Genomic DNA, 14,355 nt, shown 5'->3' on the forward strand with positions numbered 1-14,355 from the left:
ATTACTAGCATGCTTCAGCTTTGTATGTAGTATTGGTCGGTCAGAGACATATAAAACACATTTCTGGTCGGATACATCACTTCATATGACTTTTATCGATCAATCGACAAAATGTTCTTTTTGTAAATGGTAAAGGACCAAGAGATAGAGAAAACCGAAAAAGTACCTCTGTCTGCGTTAATGAATCTGTATGTAGATTCCAAGTATTTCAGAAGGTTTCTGACTCCCGACACATCCACACCAGACGTTGTATACAAAGTTGTAGTGAGGGAGATAGCGGGTGCCGCCATGGGTCGGTCTTTTTAATCTTATAATACATAATTAGATTGGATGTTATCTTTCATATATATCTACACATTTGCCGTTTATTATTGGTAAAATATTTACAAGAAAATGTTGTTTTCCTTTAATCTGATATAAAAGATAATGAAAATGGTATTTGAGTAAACAGAACATGATATAAAATGACTATGATTTGTTATTTGTATTTTTGAATTAAATATGTAAATAATAAATTACCCCACATTGGGCCCCTGAAGTGACATCTCGCACCTGCCTTGCACGTTCTTTTGTTTACAGATGGCGCTCTCGTCCGGAAGTGATTTTGTGTTAGTGGTAACTCAACATGGCGCATGGCCCGGACTGGGTCTCTCAGTCTTGGTGTTTCTTATGGATATTTACGCTTCTTTTGAGTGAATCTCAAACAAAAAAGACCCAGACATGTAAGTATTTATACATTTCAGTTGAAACATTTAAAGAAACACAGTTAGAAATAGGTCACTGATGTATTTTTAACGATTCGTGTTGAACTCAAGAGATAGGTGACAAGTTCGCACTGCGATTTCATATCGATCGCCGCATTAGCAAGCCTGGTGAGATGTTAGCCCTCGTGTGTGTGGGATCGCAATGTCTCTAGAATTCAGGAATGCCAAAAACGGTCTGTGTGGCATTTTCTTGTCGTATGACATTGTTTATATTTGACACTGTTCAATATTGTTGCGTCGTGCGTTTCATGGACTTCAATGTCTTGTGTCGAATTTGAAAAGAGATAGTAAATATAACTTATACACATATCTCCAATATGCTCAAGATTATGGTTAGTTTTGTGTTAAAATTCGTTTCACATCATACTGCAGATTAGGTGAAATAACAACGATTTTAAGCTGTAAAAAATGATTTTAAAGTGGTCACATCTACGTTAATTTTAAAAGAAATAAGAGATTAACTTTTTTATATGTAAAGTTAGAAAGATAAAGATCAGAACGTTTTGCATACATTTATATATGCTTATAGTGTAAGCTCACTAAGCTACATGCCAGTTACCGTAGGTCTACAGGATATGTACAGCAGTACAAAGATAATTTGATATGCAAACAGCAAGAACAGATGTACACATTTAGTTAAAACCTCATCAAAATAGGTAACTGGTTTCCTGTATCTAATTTACTAAATGATTTTGTAAGTAGATATCATGTCTCAAATGGAATTCAGGGATTTCTAATCGAGGTCAGAGATATTGGTTATGAATGAGTGAATGAGTTCTGTTAATTTCTCATTTAAAAATCCAGAAATTCCTAGTTGTGAAGTGTTGTTGACATTGATTGATAAATAGCTACAGCTTGGTTGTGAATGTTACCAACACTGGAAACTGAGATGCAGTGGTTAGCATGTACATGTAAAATAATGGTACAGTACATTATAAAGAAAGCAGAACTGAAGATTGCATTATAATTAGTGTGACGACAATTGTATTGGACAAATAGATGTTTTAAGTTATGAAGATACCTTTGCTGCTAATCCAGTTGTGATTGGCATTTGAAATGATTAGAGAAAAAATATGATTTTCTTGTAAATTTATGCTTCACACTTACATATACCGTTTTTTTCTTTTTTTAATCTGATTCATTCAAATGAAAAGAAAAGAAATGATATATATACTTTGGCAATAGTATGAATATTACATCTCTTTTGAGAATGCATTCTTTGGATACAAATTTTATGTCCGAGTGAAATGTTCACATTTTGATGAGGTGGCTAGGTTGAATGTTAATCCTTCATTAAAGACATCTATGTAAGTGAGATCAGTACATTTTATCACTACCAGACAATAATTCTAAATTGTTTAAAAAGTAAGAATGATTTTATTCCCTATTTGGATATCTTCATAATTTTGTTGAATCCATGATTTTCATCATATAACCAAAGATTGATTTTTTTTTTATTGTTGGACCGGTTAACCCCAGTGTGTGGGAATATTTCACTTTAAAGCTGTGACTTTAAACCTTGTAATTACCAGTTGTCAAATAGAGTGAATGAAATTGTAAACCAAAATTTAAAAACCTAGCTGTGGTGTCAAAATCTGACATACTTTGTAAAACCGGTTGTCCATTCTTTCAAAGCAGCCCATAGACTTGTATCATCCTTCAATCTTGACATTTAATCCAAAGATGTATTGATTGTCAAATTTGTCAATAAAATGGTTAAGTAGTCCATATATCAAGATTATGTTAAAGTTATATTTTAGAAATATTAATACACATTACATACAGAATATGAATTAGGATTCAGCTATATTCGGCTCGTAATCTAACCCTGGGGATGTGTGTAGAGGGGGGATAGCAATACATTTCAAAATAGAAAAAGAACTTAAAATCATATATAATTGATTGTGCATACTTTTAGCAACTGCTACTCGATAATAAGTATTTAAACTTAAGGGAGAAAAGGTTTGGTAGTGATAATGCTTTTTATACAATTTGTATGCTTATGAAGAATAAGTGTAATCTAGCTGTAACCTTATTCTCAGGTTGATTTATATACACTGGCCTGTAGGATGTCACTTGTTCCACTAACCCCATTACCAATAATACATGTAATTCTCTAAATATATTCTTATTTGGCCTGCATTTAAACCTTGAACTTTCTGTTCTTTCACGTGTGTCTCTATGGAACCTTCAGTGCTACTGTTCTTTCATGTGTATCTCTATGGTACCTTCAGTGCTACTGTTCGTTTCATGTGAAGTATATTAGTCCCTGGAAAACTCCTGACATTTCTTAAATTGTAGTTTAACCTAATATAGCTGAACATAATGCTTCTGTTTTTATCTTAGGCTTTGTTTTCTTATCTTCCACCTCAGAGGTAGATTTGCAAGCTGGAGCCTTATGATATAAATATACATTGTTTTCTTTGCCTAATACACAAGTTATAGACTTGGTTATTGTAATCTTCTGGCAAAAAAAGTAAAAAATTTGATATTTCACACAATAAATGTGTCTTATCTGTTTCAGTTTTCGTAGTGTATAGTTTATGTATAGGTACATTATATATATATAATTAGATACATGTTATCTGGATCAAGTTGTGTTTAGGGTGCCAATAGGCAATGTGTATATCATACTGTTGAGGTTCAGTGTTACCACATGACACCATCTGCATCAGGTCAGCCATCTTTAATTTCCTAGATAAAGGTTTAGATGTCTACAGAGTGAGGGAGTGACTTATGAACTCCAAATTTCTGTAGGAAAAAAAAGAAGATTGTTGATACAAGCAACTATTCAGTGTTTACAAATATCCTGAAGACAGGAAGTTACATTACGTAGCTTCCCAATAATAAGCCCAGTTAAATCCCAAGGAGATGTATAGATGCTGTGTATGTGTAGATATCTTCCTATTCTCTTTCATTTGACCCTAGTATTACATCCAGGAAGTAATTACTAGATGGATCGAAGGATCAAGACAGCATGCACATACTATGAATCTTCAGGAAATTTTCAAATCAACTCAATTGAATGTGGCTTCTTTTAGCCACGATGTGCTACATGTCCCATGATTTGGTGCATGAATGAAAGGCACTCTGGAAACATTTAGAAGTATAATTTAGACCTTTCCATGTAGTACCCTGTAATTTGTGTATAACTCATTGGAAGTTACTAGAAACACAAAACTGTGTTACAGATTAAGAAACAACAAGAATTTCTTTTAAAAAAAAGACTTAGTATGTGTCCTATCTAATGCAAACCTTCAATTTCAAAAGCATGAAATCATGTTGAAGGGTGAAAGGGGGCGGGCTTCAAGCCTTCCATGGTTAGGTTTGGTTTCTTGGTTCAGATCCTATCATGGTTAAAGTTGGTTTTCCTGGTTGAGATCTTATCAGGGATAAGGTTTAGTTTATGGGTCCTGATTTTATCAAGGATAAGGTTATACATTATGTAATAGGTTTCTTAATCCTTTTTCTGTTAGGGTTAATGTTTGATTTTGAGGTTCAGATCCTATCAGGGATCAAGTTTGGTTTCAGGGTCCAGATCCTATCAGGGATCAAGTTTGGTTACAGGGTCCAGATCCTATCAGGGATCAAGTTTGGTTTCAGGGTCCAGATCCTATCAGGGATCAAGTTTGGTTACAGGGTCCAGATCCTATCAGGGATCAAGTTTGGTTACAGGGTCCAGATCCTATCAGGGATCAAGTTTGGTTACAGGGTCCAGATCTTATCAGGGATCAAGTTTGGTTACAGGGTCCAGATCTTATCAGGGATCAAGTTTGGTTACAGGGTCCAGATCCTATCAGGGATCAAGTTTGGTTACAGGGTCCAGATCCTATCAGGGATCAAGTTTGGTTACAGGGTCCAGATCTTATCAGGGATCAAGTTTGGTTACAGGGTCCAGATCCTATCAGGGATCAAGTTTGGTTTCAAGGTCCAGATCCTATCAGGGATCAAGTTTGGTTACAGGGTCCAGATCCTATCAGGGATCAAGTTTGGTTACAGGGTCCAGATCCTATCAGGGATCAAGTTTGGTTTCAGGGTCCAGATCCTATCAGGGATCAAGTTTGGTTACAGGGTCCAGATCCTATCAGGGATCAAGTTTGGTTTCAGGGTCCAGAAGTTATCTGGTTTTGAGGTCCAGATCCTTTCAGGGATCAAGTTTGGTTACAGGGTCCAGATCCTATCAGGGATCAAGTTTGGTTACAGGGTCCAGAAGTTATCTGGTTTTGAGGTCCAGATCCTATCAGGGATTAAGTTTGGTTACAGGGTCCAGATCCTATCAGGGATCAAGTTTGGTTACAGGGTCCAGATCCTATCAGGGATCAAGTTTGGTTACAGGGTCCAGATCCTATCAGGGATCAAGTTTGGTTACAGGGTCCAGATCCTATCAGGGGTCAAGTTTGGTTTCAGGGTCCAGAAGTTATCTGGTTTTGAGGTCCAGATCCTATCAGGGATCAAGTTTGGTTTCAGGGTCCAGAAGTTATCTGGTTTTGAGGTCCAGATCCTATCAGGAATCAAGTTTGGTTACAGGATCCGGAAGTTATCTGGTTTTGAGGTCCAGATCCTATCAGGGATCAAGTTTGGTTACAGGGTCCAGAAGTTATCTGGTTTTGAGGTCCAGATCCTATCAGGGATCAAGTTTGGTTACAGGGTCCAGAAGTTATCTGGTTTTGAGGTCCAGATCCTATCAGGGATCAAGTTTGGTTACAGGGTCCAGAAGTTATCTGGTTTTGAGGTCCAGATCCTATCAGGAATCAAGTTTGGTTACAGGATCCGGAATATATCTTGGTTTTGAGGTCCAGATCCTATCAGGGATCAAGTTTGGTTACAGGGTCCAGATCCTGATGGGTAAAGGTTTGTTCTTAGGTCCAGAAATCACCAGGTTAGATTAAATTTGACGGTAAAATGTACTAAATTGTTGATCAATTCTTCAAGCTCTTTCATTTTCATTCAGAATCAGAGTTCTGTATAACTGCCCACAATCAATTCTCATAACCTGGTTCTGGATCAAAGGTCATGTCTACTGAGGAAGCAATATGAAAAAGGAAGCCTAAATTTACATCTCACTCAAAGACATACATATACAACAAAGTTACCCAATTGAATTGATCATATTGTTGAAAATGTCATAATATCCCTGGTTTTTGTATCAAATGGTGAATACATTATGTGTAAGTGGGATTTTGTAATCAAAAGTTAAGTTTACAAGTCTTGAAGCAACCAGCACTAATTACCAACAAGTGAAATGGAGTTTGAAAGAGCAACTAGAGGTTTTCAAATACAATATATATACTGTAAAGGAGTTGAAATGTCATTATTCTGAATGTAAAAGGCATTTCCTCATGATGTTTCTAGCTCTTAACACCTATGGTATATGTAATGAAACTTTAGTTCTTGACAATAATGTCGGATGTAAATTTTCTTTTTTTGTTTTTTTTTCTTTTTTAGTTTTTAACAGTTAAGGTCATATGTACTCATGGAATGAAAGACAGAAAATTTAAGATACTACAGAAACTGACAGCTTAATTCTGGAGATCCCTGAGGGGGTCATAAATCTGCCATCTCCCAATTCATATGCACCCATCTATAGTTCACTGCACCTGGAGACCCAACACAGTGACAATTAGATATATATGTATCCCTTATGGGGACCCCTTTCCATCCTGGAAGGGTTCGGGGTCATATTTGATACATATGTGTTTGCAGTCAGGAGTTTTCTGTGATGAGCACAGACAAGCTAATGTTTACATACATATTACTATGGAGCAGTGCTGGTCCCAAAGGAGTTATTGTACTATATTATACACATTGTGTAGGATAATTATATTTAGAATATCCCTACTTGATTCACTTGAAAGACCAATAAGATCAGCAGGCCAACATGAGTAAATGTTTGACTGGCTGGATTACAATTCTCAGTCAATTTAGTGTAATAGCAATTTTACATGTGTCATGTTGTATGTAGTTAAAGTTTTCCATCAGAAATTATTATTCTATTAATTTTCATTCATTCATAATATTCTACATCCAGATATTCAGAAGTCACAAATTCATTGGAGATAAATGTATGCAAGATCTATTCAAAATAGCTGCTAATTTAAACTGACCATTATTGTAAATTTTGGTCTGTCACCCTTTTATGGTCTCAGCAATTTTATTTGTATCAAAAAATTGCCTCAACTAATTACAAATTCTTCTGACAAAAAAGGAAAACCAAAAACTGGTCAAGTACTACAATATTTTAATTGAATGAATTTACACGTTTCTATTGTATGTTGTTAACATCAGGGACATTTACTGGTAGGGCGTCTGATTGACCAAGGCACTTTTGATATGGGTAAAATTGCTGCCCATGTCAATAGCCGAGAACATTTCAATGGAGTTAAATGATAAAACATTCATAATTTGACAAATTATCATATAACATGTAGACAATTGAATGTGCAGCATATTTACGAGCATTCCCATATCACAATTATCCAGTTTACTTAAACCTGTCACTATCAACAAAGAAGATTTGGACTGTAACAGATGAGTGACCAAAGTTTTGGAGTGTGAGATTATTGCCAGTTTTGGCAGACTATATATACAACTAATTGGGCAGAGAAAGGAATAATGAGTGAAAAGGTTACTAAATGTATGGCTGTGATTTACAACATTTTAAATATTTTCAAATTCAAATTTTGTTTTCTCTGCACGAAATTTCCATGTCTCAACACATTCACAGGAGACTTTTCCTTACAAACTTAGTTTTGTATTTTGTTAGAGGGCGTGTTTGTACAGTGTTCTTATTAAGATAAATAAGGTATATGTAAAGTAAAACCAATTATAATGAGCTTGGTGATTTTTTTTCTTCCTTTTTCTTCAGTTTGTGATGATACTACACTTAAAATCATTCTGTTGTGACTTACTTGATTGTAAAACAGATTCTAAACTCTGGTCTAAAATTAGGTGAATGGTTTCAGAAGGGGATATGGTGATGATCATTAATTATTACAGATAAAGAATTTTTCAAGGTGTTTCAGGGGCTATGGAACAATTTGGATCTCATGCATATTGTCATGGTTAAAATGGTGAAAAACATTTCTACTAATTTATATTGAAATTCTTGTACGTACACCTGAATATGCTGTAATGTACAATATGATATTAGTCAGTCTTCATGATAAAAATCAAAATAAGCTCAATAACGCTGCATTAAAATCAGTAATCATTAAATTAAATCAGAAAATACCTCGGCTTAGTAAATAATGTAGATGAGATCATTTTAGAGATCAGAAAATAAAATACAACTTACACTGTAAAACGATTTCCTTTATGTTGTTTTTGAGATTACATTTCTGATATTCATATTAATGCTACTATCAGATGTTTTTCGGGCCCTTTTAATACTATCAGGAGAAAACAAGCGTGCAGATTTTGTATGTATACACGCAAGAAGACAGCCACGCTCCTATTAATATTCAGTGTAGCATCAATGATGAGTTTGCCAGTCATGCTTTTTTGCCCGAAACGACGGTTGTCGAAACGACGGTTGTCGATCACCCAAGAAAGCATCCAAGTTCCTTTACAATGAACTTCCCAGGCGCATGTGTGGTCGGACATTCGTCACAATACTCAAACTGCCTGCACATGTAAGTGCATTGCACGCATAACATACAAAATGTGTTTGCCTGATTAAGGGGTAAATTCAGAGGATGTTTAGCAGGGGGCGTAAGGGTTAGCTAGGCAGTTTGCATACAGATGGAAGTCTTCACTTGAAAAGGGGGACTCGGTTGAATGCCATTGTGATGGAAAGGGAAGAGAAATCCTCCTGAATTCAAATCTTAAAGAAATCTTGTTAGGAGCTGCAGAGCCACACGATGAACTGACAAAATCATGTAGAGTTCAGCCATTTGTAATACAAGGCTGTTTTATGTGAATTCAGTCATGCAGAAAGACGAAGCTCAATTAAACCCATAGAAAAGGGAAAAGCAGGAACGATTATACTTTGTCCTGCATACAATGACAAACTATTATATTTTACGGTTTGTTTACAATAGCGGGGGAAAATTATTTAGGAGGGATGTTTTATACATATGGTTGGTTTCTGTATAATGCATATATGTTAGGAGATTTAACGGTGGAGACAGGAAGATCTGAAAAAAACATATATCTAAAATTTAGAATAGTTTCCTGTTATTGTTAAAAGTCAACCAAGTGTATTTTATTATCTGTGAAAGCACCTGTTAAATGTTTTTTTAAGCTATTTGTGTTCGTGTCATAAATTCTGAGTTAATGCTATACAGTAACAATTTATGGAGGAGTGGGGTATTTACATAGGAGCAAGGTGAGACTATAATCTGAGGGCTCTTCACTCGCTCACTAGTTGCTAGGCTATGAGATAGAGGATTTGAGATCTAATTCGGAAGCTACACTACATGTCACAACACTGGCCAGGATGTGTGTGTTTAAATAACTTATTGCAACAAAAAATGTTGTTTTCTCAATCAATATCAGCTCTGCCATGTAGCATTTAGTCTGTGATTTGTTTTATCAGTCAGTACTATGTAACATGTGTTTCAGTATCAAAATGATGGTCCACATACTCATTAATAATGTAAGCAACAGAAAAAAAATGTTTTGATAGTAATCTTAATTAGAATGATGTTTACAATCAAACTTTCAAAAGAACAAAACATTGATTTGTGATCGTATTTTATGAATATTCTCATAAGAATGTGTAAATGACTACTTCATAGTTTGATAGTTTGAGTCTTTTAAGTTCAATATGTGTTTAAAAATTGATTTTACTATTAATATATGATGCTATTTGTATTCTATGAAATTTTCCTGTGTACATTTCTACTACCTAGATAGTAACACTGTTTCTATAAAATGCCTCCATTGACAAGAAGAAAGACATGTTACCCTTGTCATTAAGCAACCCTATGTTGTTAACCTGGTGCATGTGGTCTACCGTGAATATCCATCAGCAAACAGGATTGAATTACGGTTGTATATGCTTGTAACCGTATGCATATGGTTATGTTAAGCATAATACAGACTTTGGTCAGCCAGCTTTAACCATGGTCAGTTACAAATAGTTGTTTTATAATATCAGTTGGAAGTTGGAAGTTGAAGGACACACTAACTTATTTGGCCATTGATTTGTGACAAGTTTTCTGCTGTACTTGTTAATGTCTGCCTATACTGGATTCGTCAATGTATTTTCTGTATCAATAGATAAGCTTTTCTTTCTCACTTTTAAATGTTAAAAAAAGAGATTGTGAAGAAAAATCATACAAGATAGCAGTTTTGATGTTTTCAGATTTTTTTTGTTAACCATTAGTCATTGATAAACAGTATCAGTGAGTGTGTCATTTCTGTTCTAACATGATGGATACTGATAAAATAGCTGGTTTGTTTCTACTGAGTAGCTGTTATAATGATACAGTAACAGGATAGCTGTTAATTTATTATTTTAAGTTCAGAAAAATTCCCAATTTTTTAAAAATATGGATACTTTGTATTAAAAATTGCATTTGCATTGCAGACTACGGTGTGGACAGACTACAGTGTGATCTGTTGATGGACAGACCACAGTGTGGACAGACTACAGTGTGGACAGACTACAGTGTGATCTGTTGATGGACAGACTACAGTGTGATCTGTTGGTGGACAGACTACAGTGTGGACAGACTACAGTGTGATCTGTTGGTGGACAGACTACAGTGTGATCTGTTGATGGACAGACTACAGTGTGATCTGTTGATGGACAGACTACAGTGTGGACACACTACAGTGTGATCTGTTGATGGACAGACTACAGTGTGATCTGTTGGTGGACAGACTACAGTGTGGACAGACTACGGTGTGGACAGACTACAGTGTGATCTGTTGATGGACAGACCACAGTGTGGACAGACTACAGTGTGGACAGACTACGGTGTGGACAGACTACAGTGTGATCTGTTGATGGACAGACTACAGTGTGATCTGTTGGTGGACAGACTACAGTGTGGACAGACTACAGTGTGATCTGTTGGTGGACAGACTACAGTGTGATCTGTTGATGGACAGACTACAGTGTGGACAGACTACAGTGTGATCTGTTGATGGACAGACTACAGTGAGATCTGTTGATGGACAGACTACAGTATGATCTGTTGATGGACAGACTTCAGTGTGATCTGTTGATGGACAGACTGCAGTGTGATCTGTTGGTGGACAGACTACAGTGTGGACAGACTATGGTGTGGACAGACTACAGTGTGATCTGTTGATGGACAGACTACAGTGTGATCTGTTGATGGACAGACTACAGTGTGGACAGACTACAGTGTGATCTGTTGATGGACAGACTACAGTGTGGACAGACCACAGTGCGGCCAGACTACAGTATGATCTGTTGATGGACAGACTACAGTATGATCTGTTGATGGACAGACTACAGTATGGACAGACTACAGTGTGATCTGTTGATGGACAGACTACAGTGAGATCTGTTGATGGACAGACTACAGTATGATCTGTTGATGGACAGACTACAGTATGGACAGACTACAGTGTGATCTGTTGATGGACAGACTACAGTATGGACAGACTACAGTGTGATCTGTTGATGGACAGATTACAGTGAGATCTGTTGATGGACAGACTACAATATGATCTGTTGATGGACAGACTACAGTATGGACAGACTACAGTGTGATCTGTTGATGGACAGACTACAGTGAGATCTGTTGATGGACAGACTACAGTATGATCTGTTGATGGACAGACTTCAGTGTGATCTGTTGATGGACAGACTGCAGTGTGATCTGTTGGTGGACAGACTACAGTGTGGACAGACTACGGTGTGGACAGACTACAGTGTGATCTGTTAAGGGACAGACTACAGTATGGACAGACTACAGTGTGATCTGGTGATGGACAGACTACAGTGTGGACAGACTACAGTGTGATCTGTTGATGGACAGACTACAGTGTGATCTGTTGATGGACAGACTACAGTGTGGACAGACTACAGTGTGATCTGTTGATGGACAGACTACAGTGTGATCTGTTGATGGACAGACTACAGTGTGATCTGGTGATGGACAGACTACAGTGTGGACAGACTATGGTGTGGACAGACTACAGTGTGATCTGTTGATGGACAGACTACAGTGTGATCTGGTGATGGACAGACTACAGTGTGGACAGACTACAGTGTGATCTGGTGATGGACAGACTACAGTGTGATCTGTTGATGGACAGACTACAGTGTGATCTGGTGATGGACAGACTATGGTGTGGACAGACTACAGTGTGATCTGTTGATGGACAGACTACAGTGTGATCTGGTGATGGACAGACTACAGTGTGGACAGACTATGGTGTGGACAGACTACAGTGTGATCTGTTGATGGACAGACTACAGTGTGATCTGGTGATGGACAGACTACAGTGTGGACAGACTATGGTGTGGACAGACTACAGTGTGATCTGTTGATGAACAGACTACAGTGTGGACAGACTATGGTGTGGACAGACTACAGTGTGATCTGTTGATGGACAGACTATGGTGTGGACAGACTACAGTGTGATCTGTTAAGGGACAGACTACAGTATGGACAGACTACAGTGTGATCTGTTGATGGACAGACTACAGTGTGGACAGACTACAGTATGGACAGACTACAGTGTGATCTGTTGATGGACAGACTACAGTGTGGACAGACTACGGTGTGGACAGACTACAGTGTGATTTGTTGATGGACAGACCACAGTGTGGACAGACTACAATGTGATTTGTTGATGGACAGACTACGGTGTGGACAGGCTACAATGAATATTTGACATATATTACATGAACATGTTCATCAATGTTCTTTGGTATATCTTAAAAGAACAGATGTACTCCATCTTCAAGTTTTATGTCCAAGTTGATGATAATTGTTCTTTAAGTTGGTTGTACTTAATTGTTTTACCAGGTAGATGAAATGAATAGTCAGCTCATAAACATGTTTAAAAAGTTGCAATTAAAACAATAAAAATTCTCCATTACATATCTAATGATTTTTCTTTTACTAAGGTATCAGTAAGACGTCAACATCTAGATTGCATAACCAGATTTCTATCAACTGTAGCCAACTTTGTTGAAGAGTCGCGCTTTCACGAGAGCAGAACATTTTCATACTTGTTACATTTCCAGGTTTCTTCATATCTTTGAAGTTGTGTCAAGAACATGTGGAGAAATATATGATCTAATTACAGGTCTAAGGAGATTATGCTGTAGATTTGGAATACAGCAGGGTGCATCTGTTTGCCTTTCTTTATTGTGGTAATTCAATTATTTTAGGTGTATTTGGTACAGGTAATGTGGTTATGATTTGTAATGGCTATTTTGCTGATTGTATTAAGGAATGGGAGGACCAAGCAATTGTATCCGAGCCAGATGTAGAAACTAGTTATTGTATTACATACAAAATGCAAGTTAATTTTATGATCTACAGTGTGTGTGTTGTGAAGGTGAGGTTACTGCTTGCAGTGTGTATATGTGCTACCATAGATACTCAAAGATATCCCTGTTTGTCGAATATCTCCTACATCCTTTTTCTGTCGTAATTATTCACTAATATACAGTATCAATGCAGACTTACAATTCAGGTATGTTTTGAAAGTTTGATGGTTTTTAAGTTTTGATATATTTCTATATAAGGATTACCATTGTTTTTACACTGACCCCAGTATAAGTAACTTTTGTGGACCTCTACTGCAGCTGTGTGCTGCTTTGTTACAGTGGTACTAAATTGTATGTACAGACAATTGCATTTGTTATCCTTATAGATATCTCATTGCCATAAGAAATGAAATTCTCATCACATTTTGTTTTAATTGATTACAGAAACTAACTAGGAATTATACCAATGCCTAGTTAGAGCCTTTAGCCTTATTTACATAGAGAAGTCATATTAAACATAGAATAAAAAAAAGCTGTTTCATGGTCCTGTTATAAGCTGAGTGCTCAGGTTCTTGTAAAGATTTGCTAAATTCTTACATTAGCTTATCTTCCACTAGTTTGAAACTAGTTCCAATTCAACAAACCAAAATTATAAAGTTCAATTTTATTTTTGATTTTATTGTTCTAGAGATAGCTGGGTTCTGTCGACTCTGATGATTAACCCACTCAATGACATCATACAATACTTTTATTTATCATATGATTGCCTTGTTGTTCAGTGAATATATCAACCCATGTCATATTTTTGCAATTACATATGTAAGATAGCTTCTGGTGATGTGACTTTGAAGAATGAAATAACGTCACACATTCACAGATAGCATTGTGATGGTACAGTGGGGACCGCATATATAGAGTGGATATGACTTCAAGTTTGTCGGAGAAATGTCCATTTTCTACCATATTTGCTTGAAAACTTGATCATGTGATAAAAATAATCTTCAGTGTTTCCATTTGATACATGATTTATCAAAATCAACATGATTTTTTTTAGTATAGCTTGTCTTATATCAAATAGAAACTTGTGTAAGATCCTGTATATATAGTTACACCTAAATTGTTTATATACATAGTTTTAATTTGGTAAACATAAGGTTTAGTGAGATG

At 36.4% G+C, this 14,355-nt stretch overlaps 1 protein-coding gene across 1 annotated transcript in view; it reads left to right on the forward strand.

Annotated features, from left to right (window-relative positions):
• The first annotated feature begins 625 nt into the window (after window positions 1-625).
• LOC132559220 (uncharacterized) overlaps window positions 626-14,355 on the forward strand; it is a 115,894-nt gene continuing 102,164 nt past the window's right edge. Inside the window, exon 1 of the mRNA XM_060223840.1 lies at window positions 626-722. Coding sequence (XP_060079823.1) covers window positions 626-722 — 97 coding nt within the window. The remainder of the gene's footprint in view (window positions 723-14,355) is intronic.

Source organism: Ylistrum balloti, unplaced genomic scaffold (genome assembly GCF_031769215.1).
Source record: "Ylistrum balloti isolate Yb309-2 unplaced genomic scaffold, AGI_CSIRO_Ybal_v1 Utg370876, whole genome shotgun sequence".
NCBI classification, from domain to species: domain Eukaryota; kingdom Metazoa; phylum Mollusca; class Bivalvia; order Pectinida; family Pectinidae; genus Ylistrum; species Ylistrum balloti.